Source organism: Hemiscyllium ocellatum, chromosome 1, assembly GCF_020745735.1.
Source record: "Hemiscyllium ocellatum isolate sHemOce1 chromosome 1, sHemOce1.pat.X.cur, whole genome shotgun sequence".
In the NCBI taxonomy this organism is placed as follows: domain Eukaryota; kingdom Metazoa; phylum Chordata; class Chondrichthyes; order Orectolobiformes; family Hemiscylliidae; genus Hemiscyllium; species Hemiscyllium ocellatum.
In genome coordinates, this window is record NC_083401.1 from 33,216,011 (window position 1) to 33,230,220 (window position 14,210).

General features: G+C 42.9%; 1 protein-coding gene across 6 annotated transcripts in view; it reads right to left on the bottom strand.

Annotated features, from left to right (window-relative positions):
• The window catches only part of ctbp1 (C-terminal binding protein 1), a 235,193-nt gene that overhangs the window by 17,225 nt on the left and 203,758 nt on the right, over positions 1-14,210 (bottom strand). For all 6 annotated transcript variants that reach the window (XM_060845001.1, XM_060845385.1, XM_060845233.1 and 3 more), the window contains one exon: positions 9,470-9,597. In XM_060845001.1, the coding sequence (XP_060700984.1) occupies positions 9,470-9,597 (128 nt within the window). The remainder of the gene's footprint in view (positions 1-9,469; positions 9,598-14,210) is intronic.

Sequence of the window (14,210 nt, forward strand, 5' to 3'; positions counted from 1 at the left end):
GAACGAGAGGGCAAAAGTTTAGAGTGAGAGGGGAAAGATATAAAGGAGATCTAAGGGGCAACTTTTTCACGCAGAGGGTGGTATGGGTATGGAATGAGCTGCCAGAGGATGTGGTGGAGACTGGTACAATTGCAACATTTAAGAGGCATCTGGATGGGTATATGAATAGGAAGGGTTTGGAGGGATATGGGCCTAGTGCTGGCTGGTGGGACTAGACGGAGTTGGGATATCTGGTCAGCATGGACGAGTTGGATCGAAGGGTCTATTTCCACGTTGTACATCTCTATGACTCTGCTGATTAAAACGCTGTCTATCTTAGCCTCGAATAAGCTTAACAATCCAGCCCTGACAGCCTCCGCAGTGAAGAATTCCAAAGATTCTAATGGAGCTAGTGAGACGGAGAAAAGGCATGACTAATGATGTTTGTAGATGATTTTGAGCTTTGTTGGGATGGTGAAGATTACTAGAAAACTAAAATGAAACACTCAAAATTGAAAGCACAAAGATTCAATTTCTGGGTGGTCTGTCTAAGCCAAGGCAAAAGGATCAGATTTAAATTGCAAAGATTATGGGGCACGATGCAGAGAAAGTAACCAAAGATACAGAGCAGAATTACGCCATTGGGTCATCGAGTTGCTCCGTCATTTGATCATATCGTTAGTATATTCTCTTGTCAAGAGGAAGGAGGCAGCTTATGTTAGGATGAGACATGAAAGCTCAGTTAGGGTGCTTGAGGATTACCAGTTAGCCAGGAAAGACCTAAAGAGAGAGCCTGGAGGGCTCGGTGGTATACGGGATCAAGAAAAACCCTAAAGCTTTTTATAGTATATCAGCAACAAAAGAATGACGAGAGAAAGATTAGGGCCAATCAAGGACACTAGTGGGAAGTTGTGCGTTGAGTCCAAGGAGATAAGAGGAAGTGCTAAATGAATATTTTTCATCAGTATTCACACTGGAAAAAGACAAAATTGTTGAGGAGAATACTGAGATGCAGGCTATTAGTCTAGATGTGATTGAGGTTCACAAGGAGGTGGTGTTAGCAATTCTGGGAAGTGTGAAAATAGATAAGTCCCCTGGGTTGGATGGGTTTATCCTAGGATTCTCTGGGAAGCCAAGGAGGATATTGCAGAGCTTTTATGTCGTCATTGTCTAAAGGAATAGTGCCAGAAGACTGGAGGATAGCAAATGTTGTCCCACTTGTTCAAGAAGGGGAGTAGACATAACCCTGGTAATTACAGACCAGTGAGCCTTACTTCGGTTGTGGGCAAAGTGTTGGAAAAAGTTATAAGAGGTAGGATTTATAATCATCTAGGAAAGAATAAGGTGATTAGGGATAGTCAACATGGTTTTGTGAAGGGTAGGTCGGGCCTCACAAACCTTAGAGTTCTTTGAGAAGGTGATCTAACAGGTGGATGAAGGTAAATCCACTGATGTGGTGTATATGGATTTCAGTAAGGTATTTGAGAAGGTTGCCACGGGAGGCTATTGCACAAAACACAGAGGCATGGGATTGAGGGTGATTTAGTGGTTTGGATCAGAAAGTAGCTAATTGAGAGAAGACAGAGGGTGGTGGTTGATGGGTGATGTTCATCCTGGAGTTCAGTGACTAGTGATGTACTGCAAGGATCTGTTTTGGGGCCACTGCTGTTTTTCATTTTTATACATGACCTGGATGAAGGTGTAGAAGGATGGGTTAGTAAATCTGCTGATGACATTAAAGGTAGGTGGAGTTGTGGATAGCGCTGAATGATGTTGCAGGTCGCAGATAGACAGATAAGCTGCAGAGCTGGGCGGAGGGGTGGCAAATGGAGTATAACATGGAAAAGTGTGAAGTGATTCACTTTGGAAGGAGCAACAGGAATAAAGAGTACTGGGCTAATGGGAAGATCCTTGGTAGGGTGGATGAGCAGAGAGATCTCTGTGTCCATGTACATAGATCCCTGAAAGCTGCCACTCAGATTGATAGGGTTGTTAAGAAGGCATACGGTGTGTTACCTTTTATTAGTAGAGGGATTAAGTTTCAGAGACACGAGGTCATGCCACAGCTATTCAAAACTCTGGTGCGACCACACATGGAGTATTGCGTACAGTTCTGGTCACTGAATTATAGGAAGGATGTGGAAGCTTTGGAAAGGGTTCAGAGGAGATGGACTGGGATGTTGCCTGGTATGCAGAGAAGGGCTTATGAGGAAAGGCTGAGGAACTGGAGGCTGTTTTCGTTAGAGAGAAGAAGGTTGAGAAGTGACTGAATTGAAAAATATAAGATAATCAGAGGATTAAATAGGGTGGACTGTGAGAGCCTTTTCCCTTCCTTAGTGATGGCTGGCATGAGGGGACATAGCTTTCAACTGAGGGTGATAGATATAGGACAGATGTCAGAGGTAGTTTCTTTACTCAGAGTAGCAGGGGCATGGAACGCACTGCCTGCAACAGCAGTAGACTCCACAACTTTAAGGATGTTTAACTGATCATTGGATAATCATATGGATGAAAATGGAAGAGTGTAGGATAGATAGGCTTCAGATTGATTCAGCACACCATCAAGGGTTAAAGGGTCTGTATTGTGCTGTAATGTTCTATGTTCTACATTTTTCAACTCCATTGTCCTGCTTTATCCCCGTAATCCTTTATCCCCTTAATAATTAAGAACCTCTTTCTTAAGTAATCTCAATGACATTGTTACAGAGAGCTGTGGAGGCAATGAGTTCCACAGATTAATCACCCACTGTCTGAAGAAATATCGCCTCATCTCAGTTCTAATGGGATGTCCCTTCACACCGAGGGCTGTGTCCTCGGATGTTAGTCTCTCCTTCGAGTGGAAATATCTTCGCCATGTTAAGTCTGTCCAGGCCTCAGTATTCTGTAAATTTCAACCAGATCTCCTCTCATCCTTCTAAGCTGCATCAGGTAAGATGAGGAGTCCTCAAACACTTCTCATGTGACAAGTCCTTCATCCCAGAGATCATTCTTGTAAAGCTCCTCTGGATCTCTCTAATACCAGCACGTCCTTAGATACAGAACCCAAAACTATTCTCAAATATTCCAAATGTGGTCTGGCTGGAGCCTTGTGTGCAGTCTCAGTAGTTTGTCTTTGCTCTTGTATTCTAGCCCTGCTGAAATGAATGCTAACGTTGATTTGCCTTCTTAACTGCCAACTGAACTTGCATGTTAACCTTAAGAGAATCCTGAACTAAGACTCCTAATTCCCTTTGTGATTCAGATTTCTGGAGCCTTTCCCATTTAGAAAATAGTCTATATCTCTACTCCTCCTCCTAGCCTCACACTGGCCCCTGTGGAACTTGACTAGTCACTGGAAAAGATTCCTTTATTCCCATTCTTTGTCTTCTGCCGTCAGTTTATCCTCTATGTCCCTAATCTTGTGACTTGCCCCAACACCAAGGGTTTCTAATTCTTATTTAGCCAGCCTCCTGTGACACCTTGTCAAAAGATCATCTGGAAATCCAAATAGATCACATCAGAAAGGGAGGCAAGAGAGGAGGGGGAGTGGCATTTTTGATAAGGGATAGCATTACAGTTGTGCTGAGGGAGGATATTCCTGGAAATACATCCAGGGAAGTTATTTGGGTGGAACTGAGAAATAAGAAAGGATGATCACCTTATTGGAATTGTATTACAGACCCCCGAATAGTCAGAGGGAAATTGAGAAACAAACTTTTAAGATCTCAGCTACCTGTAAGAATAATAGGGTAGTTATGGTAGGGGATTTTAACTTTCCAAACATCGACTGGGACTGCCATAGTATTAAAGAAATTCCTCTCCATTTAAATCTTAAGTGTGTACAAGACAATTTTCTGATTCAGTATGTGGATGTACCTACTAGAAAAGATGCAAAACCTGACCTACTCTTGGGAAAGAAGGCAGGGCAGGTGACGGAGGTGTCAGTGGGGGAGCACTTTGGGGTCAGCGACCATAATTCTCTTCGTTTTAAAATAGTGATGGAAAAGGATAGACCAGATCTAAAAGTTGAAGTTCTAAATTGGAAAAAGGCCAATTTTGACAGCATTAGGCAAGAACTTTCAAAAGCTGATTGGAGGCAGATGTTCGCAGGTAAAGGGACGGCTGGAAAATGTGAAGCCTTCAGAAATGAGAAAACAAGAATCCAGAGAAAGTATATTCCTGTCAGGGTGAAAGGGAAGGGTGGTAGGTATAGGGAATGCTGGATGACTAAAGAAATTGAGGGTTTGGTGAAGAAAAAGAAGCATATGTCAGGTACAGACAGGATAGATTGAGTGAATCCTTAGAAGAGTATAAAGGAAGTAGGAGTATACTTAAGAGGGAAATCAGGAGGGCAAAACAGGGACATGAGATAGCGTTGGCAAATAGAATTAAGGAGAATCCAAAGGGTTTTTACAAATATATTAAGGACAAAAGGGTAATTAGGGAGAGAATAGGGCCCCTCAAAGATCAGCAACGCAGCCTTTTTGTGGAGCCACAGAAAATGGGGGAGATCCTAAATGAATATTTTGCATCAGTATTTACTGTGGAAAAGGATATGGAAGATATAGACTGTAGGGAAATAGATGGCGACATTTTGCAAGATGTCCATATGACAGAGGAGGAAATGCTGGATGCCTTGAAACAGGTAAAGGTGGATAAATCCCCAGGACCTGATCTGGTGTACCCAAGAACTCTGTGGGAAGCTAGAGAAGTGATTGCTGAGCCTCTTGCTGAGATATGTGCATCATCGATAGTCACAGGTGGTGAAGTGCCAGAAGACTGGAGGTTGGCAAACGTGGTGCCACTGTTTAAGAAGGACGGTAAGGACAAGCCAGGAAGCTATAAACCAGTGAGCCTGACCTGGATGGTGAGATTCCTGAGGGACAGAATGTACATGTATTTGGAAAGGGAAGGACTGATTCGGGATAGTCGACATGGCTTTGTGCATGTGAAATCATGTCTCACAAACTTGATTGAGTTTTTTGAAGAAGTAACAAAGAAGATTGATGAAGGCAGAGCAGTAGGTGTAATCTATATGGACTTCAGTAAGGCATTCGACAAGGCTCCCCCTGGGAGACTGATTAGCAAGTTTAGATCTCATGGAATACAGGGAGAACTAGACATTTGGATACAAAACTGGCTCAAAAGGTAGAAGACAGAGGATGGTGGTGGAGGGTTGTTTTTCAGACTGGAGGTCTGTGACCAGTGGAGTGCCACAAGGATCGGTGCTGGGCCCTCTACTTTTTGTCATTTACATAAATGATTTGGATGCGAGCATAAGAGGTACAGTTAGTAAATTTGCAGATGACACCAAAATTGGAGGTGTAGTGGACAGCGAAGAGGGCTACCAGAACCTGGACCAGATGGGCAATGGGCTGAGAGATGGCAGATGGAGTTTAATTCAGATAAATGCGAGGTGCTGCATTTTGGGAAAGCAAATGTTAGCGGGACTTATACACTTAATGGTAAGGTCCTAGGGAGTGTTGCTGAACAAAGAGACCTTGGGGTGCAGGTTCATAGCTCCTTGAAAATGCAGTCGCAGGTAGATAGGATAGTGAAGGTGGCGTTTGGTAAACTTTCCTTTACTGGTCAGAGTATTGAATACAGGAGTTGGGAGGTCATGTTGCGGCTGGACAGGACATTGGTTAGGCCACTGTTGGAATATTGCATGTAATTCTGGTCTCCTTCTTATCGGAAAGATGTTGTGAAACTTGAAAGGGTTCAGAATAAATTTACAAGGATGTTGCCAGGGTCGGAGAATCTGAGCTATAAGGAGAGGTTGAATAGGCTGGGGCTGTTTTCCCTGGAGTGGAGGCTGAAGGGTGACCTTATAGAGGTTTACAAAATTATGAGGGGCATTGATAGGATAAATAGACAAAGTCTTTTCCCTGGGGTCGGGGAGTCCAGAACAAGAGGGCATAGGTTTAGGGTGAGAGGGGAAAGATATAAAAGAGACCGAAGGGGCAACTTTTTCACGCAGAGGGTGGTACGTGTATGGAATGAGCTGCCAGAGGATGTGGTGGAGGTTGGTACAATTGCAACATTTAAGAGGCATTTGGATGGGTATATGAATAGGAAGGGTTTGGAGGGACATGGGCCGGGTGCTGGCAGGTGGGACTAGATTGTGTTGGGATATCTGGTCAGCATGGATGGGTTGGACCAAAGGGTCTGTTTCCATGCTGTACATCTCCATGACATCACTGGGTCTCCTTTAGCTAACCTGCTGAGTAGTTTAAAGTATCTGGACTCTATAATGACAAAAGATGGAAGTTTAAAAATGGAAATAAAGCAATGGATTAGCTCTGGCTGGAGTGTTTGTAACTGCAGTAGAGTGTTACATAAAGTATTACTGAAACTGAAAGGATAAATAGTTATCAAAAGGGCTTTGAAGAGTTGCAGAAATATGGGTAACATCAAGATTAGAGTAACAAAAACTGAGGGGAGTTGAGGTGGGTGTAGGGAGCAACAGGAAAGGACAAGATCAGGAATCAGAACATCAAGATGTAAGTAGTGACTGTACATCGAAGATGTAGCTGACAAGGGATTGAAATGATATGATCACTTACTGCAGAACGATGGAGAGTAAATGTGGTGAGTCAAGTATTGGAGATGAGACTGCCCTTAAAAAGCAGAAAAAGGCCAAAGGACACTGGAAGACACAGTGGCAAGACAATTCAAAGTACTGGGATCGGTTTCAGGAAGAGATAGAGAAGATTGATCAAGTGGCAATGTTGTAATTACAAGCATAATGGAGTAAGGAAGATAACAATGATGAGGACAAGCTTCGATATCGGTGGCAGAATTTTCAGAGAACACAAATATAGGAAGCATGGTGAAGAGGACTATCAGCAACATCATGAGGACAGATTGGTTAGTACATTGGGGTGAGAGATGTCACACGAAAACAAATGCAGTTAAGTGAGTCATCCATTTTAGAAGGGCAGATAATGGTAAAGTGAGAAAGGAATACAATAACAGAAGTTTACCAACAGATGCAAATACAAATGGTAGCAGAAGTTTAATTGTCAAAAATATAAAGCAAGTTCTGTAAGCAATTAGAGTACTCTGTTCCTGTACAGATCCCTTTCAACTTTGAACAGGATATTTGGGCAAATACAAGAGCAATTACCTTAAGCCAGACAATAAACAAGTCTTTTACATTGAGAAAAGACTAAAAACAGTCACTCTTTGCAATAGAGCTGAAAGGTGTGATGGTCAGTAGATCAGGACTGATGATAAAAGGTAAATCAAGAATTACTCATTTAACTGGTTAATGAATTAGTAAACCCACAGGAATAAATTTAAGATTATTTTTGAAAGGAAGAGATTGCACTTTTTTCCTCGGCAGATGTTTATTAGAATAAGGGACAATTGTTGATGTACTTTCAAAAGTGAAGTGAATAAATGTTTGAAAAGGGTAAAATGTAGCAGGTGAATAAAGCTAAATGAATAGGTGCTTCAAAGCAATATTCAGTTTATTGGAAGCCACTTACGTTTTCAAACAGATTCTCAAAAATACCTTCCCAACGTGAGCCCATTTTGAGGCTTTAAGAAAACAGAGAAAACATGGACAGTGTTCATAAACACTGAGCAGTCAGGGACTAGGAGACATCATGAGGAGTGTCATGAATATGAGCATCTGAAAAGCAAGTGGGGAGAACCATTACGAGAGCAGAGTTGGCAAGTATGAACTTTTGGGGGGGGGGGGGGGGGGGGGGTAAATCCTCTAGGTGAGGGGTAGAGGGGCTTTAAACACTGCACAAATAGGATGAGGGGGTATCAGCAGTGTTAGCCAGGTAGTAGGTGTGACAGAGCTGGGTTTGAAGAGGAACTGGCAGAGGAAGCAGTAGTAAGTTTGTAGATGACACCAAAATTGGAGGTGTAGTGGACAGCGAAGGAGGTTACCTCAGATTACAGTGGGATCTTGATCAGACGGGCCAGCGGGCTGAGAAGTGGCAGATGGAGTTTAATTGAGATAAATGTGAGGAGCTGCATTTTGGGAAAGCAAATCTTGGCAGGACTTATACACTTAATAGTAAGGTCCTAGGGAGTGTTGCTGAACAAAGAGACCTTGGAGTGCAGGTTCATAGCTCTTTGAAAGTAGAGTTGCAGGTAGATAGGATAATGAAGATGACATTTGGTAAGCTTTCCTTTAGAGGTCCAAGTATGGAGTATAGAAGCTGGAAGGTCATGTCGAGTCTGTACAGGATATTGATTAGGCCATTTTGGAATACTGTGTGCAATTCTGGTCTCCTTCCTATTTGAAAGATGTTGTGAAACTTGAAAGGGTTCAGAAAGATTTACAAGGATGTTGCCAGGGTTGGAGGATTTGAGCTATGGGAGATGCTGAATAGGCTGGGGCTGTTTTCCCTGGAACATCGGAGGCTGAGGGGTGACCTTATAGAGGTTTGTAAAATCATAAGGGGCATGGATAGGATAAATCGACCCGCCCTGGAGTGGGTGAGCCCAGAACTAGAGGGCATAGGTTTAGGGTGAGAGGGGAAAAGATATAAAAGAGACCAAAAGGGGCAACTTTTTCCACAAAGAAGGTGGTACATGTATGGAATGAGCTGCCAGAGGAAGTGGTGAAGGCTGGTATAATTTCAGCATTTAAAAGGGCATTTGGATAGGTATATGAAGAGGAAGGGTTTGGGGGACATGGGCCAAGTGCTGGCAAATGGGATGAGATTTGTTTAGAATATCTTGGTCAGCTTGGACGAGTTGGACCAAAGGGTCCGTTTCCGTGCTGTACACCTTTATGTTCAAACTGCAGTGAAAAAAAAAAATACTGGGGATCACAGTGGGTCAGGCAGCATCCCAGAGGGGGAGAAAGCAAGCTAACGTTGAGTCTAGATGATTCTTCAATGGAGCTTCACTTCAGGTCTGATGAAGGGTCATCTAGATTCAAAATGCTAGCTTGCTTTTTCAGATGCTGCCTGATCTACTGTGATCTCCAATAATTTTTATTTGTAGTACAAATTCCACCAACATCAGTAATTTGCTCCTAAACGGTGTTTAAACTACAGGGCTTTTAAACAAAAAGCACCTACTTTTTCACTGGTTGCTGTGAAGAAGGAACAGGATCTCAATTGGTCAGGCGGGTGATGCTGACCATTAATAAGAACCATGAGGATTTACAGTTGGGGCTTCACAATAACAACTGCTATCCCTGAGCTCACAACCTGAAAATTTTATCTCTAACTCCACTGAAGGTGATAACGCAATTTTTAAAACTGTTTTAAACCATATATGGGATATTCACATGCAAATTAAAGTATCAATAGTCGAAAGACTCCACAGCCTCCAAACTGCTTTTATGGGAGGGAAAGACTCTTTGGGTTAAGTTTTGACTTGTCATGATCAGGTACATAAATGATTTCGAATCTTTCCTGATATTAAATTTCCACAAGTAAATGCAAGATATAAAACGGGCTTCTGATTCACCATTTGCCCAGCTTTTACTGTTGTATAAAATCAAAATCCGAGTTGGACACAGTTTACAACAGCTTACCTGTTATAGCTCTCCGGATTTCCTGGGCTGCCTCTTCTCTCATCTCAATTGAAGCTTGCTCGCTGTACCAAGCAGCGTGTGGCGTGCAGATCAAGTTTGGAGCATCTTTTAAAGGACCTTGACTAAAACTGTAGACACATGCACATATTTTCAAAATTAATATCCATTCCATCTGACCAAATAAAACGATGAAATACTTTCACAGTCAGTTAAGATGCAAAATTCTAACTGCACTCACTTTTGTAAATAACTAATAATTATAGCTTCAGATCAATAACACCACCTTTTCTGCTACTGATGTATGGACAGAACGTGTGTATTGATGTAACATTTATGATTGAATCATTACAGTGAGCCTCAAATTTGAAAACTGATCTATATTAATAATACGGCAAAACAGCCATCAAAGACCATCTTTCAGCGATTACAGTTCCTCACCCACAATGTACATGCGAAGTTTTAAAAAAAATTTTCTTGGGATCAATTTGAATCCTGTGGATTTTGGACAGCTGGGTGAGAGAGATGAAAAAAATCACACTAGCAAGCTGAAGTTTGAGGCATGTGTTTATTTCACATGTTGAGCCTTCATCAACTGTCTTGGTCAGCTGCCAGAAGTAGAAGAAGTTCAGGCAAGGAGGACAGGTCTACAACTGTAACCAAAGATTCATGGAGCAGCAGATGAATCACACAGAGCAAACCCAATCCTCACGAAGAAGTTCTCATTCACCTTTGAGGGTCACTCTGTTTTGCCTGATAGCTGAAGACCTGTTTCACCTGGCAGATGTTGACTTCCCTCCTGAGGGTTAAAATACAAATTGGGGTCCCAATCGTACAACTGAGCTCCAAAGTGAATAAATCCATGAGGTGCCCGACTGCCATTTAACTGCAGTAGTCAACCAAAATGATGGGCTTTTATAATTCAGTAGAAACCGAATGTTAAGTCCCTAAGCTCCATTTTAAAGGAATTCAGAGAGGAGCAGGTTAAAAACCAAAAGAACTGTGGATGCTAGAAATCAGAAACGAGAACAGAAATTGCTGGATAAACTCAGTAAGTTAGGCAGCACCTGTGGAGAGAAATCAGAGTTAACATTTCAGGTCCAGTAACCCTTCTTCAGAACCCATAAATAGGTTAAAATTGATTCCCAATGACCACTATTGCTAGGGTGAAGAGTGTGGGAGATTGGCAATGTCTTGCATTCTATTTCAGACACCCAGAATAAGATCTAGGCTTTGGGTCAGATTTCTGACTGTGATTCTCAGTCCCACACCTGCACAGTCACTGCATCTTTGTTGGAATACCCAGAGGTTACACTCAACATCTAATTAAGAACACCAACACCAGGGCAGCAGAAAAACCCTCTAGCATTTAAACAAAAAGAGGCCCGTTGTTGCAGATGCGAAAAGCAAAAGTGTAACCAGCAAACCAGCAAATTTAAGATCGCAACATAATCAATTTCACTTTCTTCTCTCCCAGCGGATTACTCCAGGCCTGGCTAGGGGCCTCCTACGGCAATCTCCCGGCCTAGAGTGACACCCTCCCGGTGTGGCATAGCAGTTTCCCAGCCTGGCATGGCGGCTTCCTGTTGTGGTGGGGCAGCCGCCCACCATGGTATCCTCAACCCACGTGCTGGTCTGAAATAATCACCCAACTTCATGGTCCACAAGGAAAAGCCTGGCATGGTCTGGAACCAGGGCCTGGTGCAGACCGAGGCCAGCTGCCAGCTTGGTATGGGTTGGAAGGCCGCTCTTCTGCGATGCTGGACATTTTATTTCTCTACTTTTTAAGATCTTGTAACTGAAGAAGTTGTACCTCTCCCTGCAGCAGGCCACTATACCTGCCTGTTTCAAGAGGGCCAATATCATCCCTGTGCCATCTCAATGACTACCGTTCAGTGGCCCTAACCTCGTTGATCATGAAGTGCTTTGAAAGGCTGGTCATGACATTAATCAACTCCAGCCTCCCCACTACTCTTGACACACTCCAATTTGCCTATTGGACCAATAGATCCATGTCAGAAGCCATATCACTTGCCCTTCATTTCTCTCTGGAGTATCTTGACACCAAGAACAGCCACATAAGAAATTTCCTCACTGACTACAGTTCAGCCTTCAACACTATTATCCCCTCAAGACTGATTACTCAACTTGGTGATCTTGGACTAAGCCCCACTCTCTGCAACTGGATCCTCAGTTTCCTGACCCACAGGCCACAATCAGTGAAGATTGGGGACAATATTTCATCCTCACTAACACTCAACACTGGAGCCCCCCAGCAGTTTGTACTCAGCCCCTGACTGTACTCGCTGTTTACCCATGACTGCATAACCAAATATCAGACTAATGCCATTTACAAGTTCACTGATGGCACCACCATAGTCGGTCAGATCTCAGGTGGCAATGAAACAGACTACAGACGGGAGGTGGAAGACCTGGAAAAATAGTGATTGTGAACAACCTAGCTCTCAATGCCGACAAAACCAAAGAACTCATAATTCACTTTCGGCGGGATGTTACTCATGCCACCAACACATTAATAGCACAGAGGTGGAATGAGTGGAGAGTGTCAAGCTCCTGGGAGTGGTCATCCACAACAAGCTTTCTTGGACTCATATAGATGCAATGGTTACAAAGGCCCAACAACGTCTCTTCTTTCTCAGGCAGCTGAGGAAATTTGGCATGACGGTGAATACTCTTCCCAACTTCTATAGGTGCGCCATACAAAGCATTCTGATTGGTTGCATCATGACCTGTATGGCAGCTGCACCATTCAAGATCAGAGACTGTTACAGAGAGTGGCGAACTCGGCCCAGACAATCACAAAGGCTACCCTCCCATCTATAGAATCCATCTACCAGGCCACTGCCAAGGAAAGGCCACCAGCATTCTCAATGATCCATCCCACCCTGGCAATGTTTTTATACAATCTCTACCATCAGGGAGAAGGTACAGAAGCCTGAACACACGCACCAGTTTCGAAACAGTTTCTACCCAACTGTTGTTGGAATACTGAATGGACTCCCAAACTCTTAACATTCGCCTGTACCTGTGTTTTGGTTTTTGCCACTGTTTACCTATTATTTACTATCTATGCTATTTGACTATGTGATCTGCCTGTATTGCTCACAAGATAAAGCTTTTCACTGTGCCCTGGTACACGTGACAATAAATTCAATTCAATCCAAACCTAGGGTACATTTGTACCTAAGATGGCGAAGATAAACTTTTTCACTGACTCAATGAGTATGTGTGACAATAAAGCTAATTCAATTCAATAAAACTTGCAAGAATCATCAACATTAGATGCAGTTCTGCAATTAGACAAATGTTTGTTCAATAATCCTTTGTATGCAAAGAATTACACTGACAATCAATTCAGGCTTAGCTTGGTGCACCTGCATCTCCATCTGCTAGAAGCCACTTTAATAAAACAGGGGGTTGTTCTTTGCAGAAAGCAAGAGTGTGTACACATGCTGCACTTGTTTCAACTCAACAAAACATTTCACTGGTTCAATTCACAGGGCAATACCCAGACCAGAGTCAACCTGTCTGGAAGTGAACTATCAAACAACATTAACGGGTTCATTCTCCAGGGCAATGTGTCTCCCAATCACAGTCCACATACCTTATCAGCACTCTCCTATCAGGCGGTACAATTTTTTTTTGTTTATTTTGTGGAATATGGGGATATTGCCCCTGTGTAGTTGCTCTTGAGAAGATGGCAAGCTACCTTCTTAAATGGCCACAACCTATGTGCTGTAGGATGACCCATAGTGAACTGCAGGATTTTAATTCAATGACATAGATAGAATGGCAATATATTTCCAAGACAGGATGGTGAGTGACTCGGAGGGTAACTTGCAGGTGGTGGTATTCCCATGTATCTGCTACCCTTTCCTTCTGGCTAGATATGGTTGAGAGTTTGAATGGTGCTGCCTGAGGATCTTTGGTGAATTTCTATAGGGCATCTGGTAGATAATACACATTGCTGCTACTGAGTGTCGATGGTAGAGGGTGTGAATGCTTCTGGTGCCAATCAAATGGGCTGCTTTATCCAGAATGGTCTCAACCCACTTTAGTGTTGTTGGGGCCGTATCTATTCAGGCAAATTGGGACTATTCCATCACTCTCCTAATTTGTGCCTTGCAGATGGTGAACAGTTTTTGTAGAGTCAAGAGACAAGTTACTCGCGACAGTATTCCTAGAATCCGACCTGCTCTTGTAGCCATTGTTTTTATGTAGCAAGTACAGTTGAATTTCTGGTCAATGATAATCCCAAGTGGAGGATTTATAGTGGAGGATTCAGTGATTGCAAGACCATTGAATGTCAAGGGGCAACGGTTAGATTGTCTCTTTTTGCAGATGGTCATTGACTGGCCTTTGTGGTACAAATGTTACTTGATTCTTGTCAGGCCAAACTTGAATACTGTCCAGATCTTGTTGCATTTGAATATTGACTGCTCCAGTATCGAAGGAGTCGCGAATGGTGTTGATACTCGTACAATCATTGGCGAACGTCCTCATTTTTGACAGGAAGGTCATTGATGAAGCAGCTGAAAATGGTTGGCCGTTGGACACTATCCTGAAGAAATCCTTCAGAGATAGTCTGGCACTGAGATAACTAACCTCCAACAACCACACCACGTTCCCATGTGTCAGTTATGACTTCAACCAGTGCAGAGTTTGCCCTGATACCCAAAGATTCCAGTTTACTTGAGATCCTGGATACCACACTTGGTCAAAT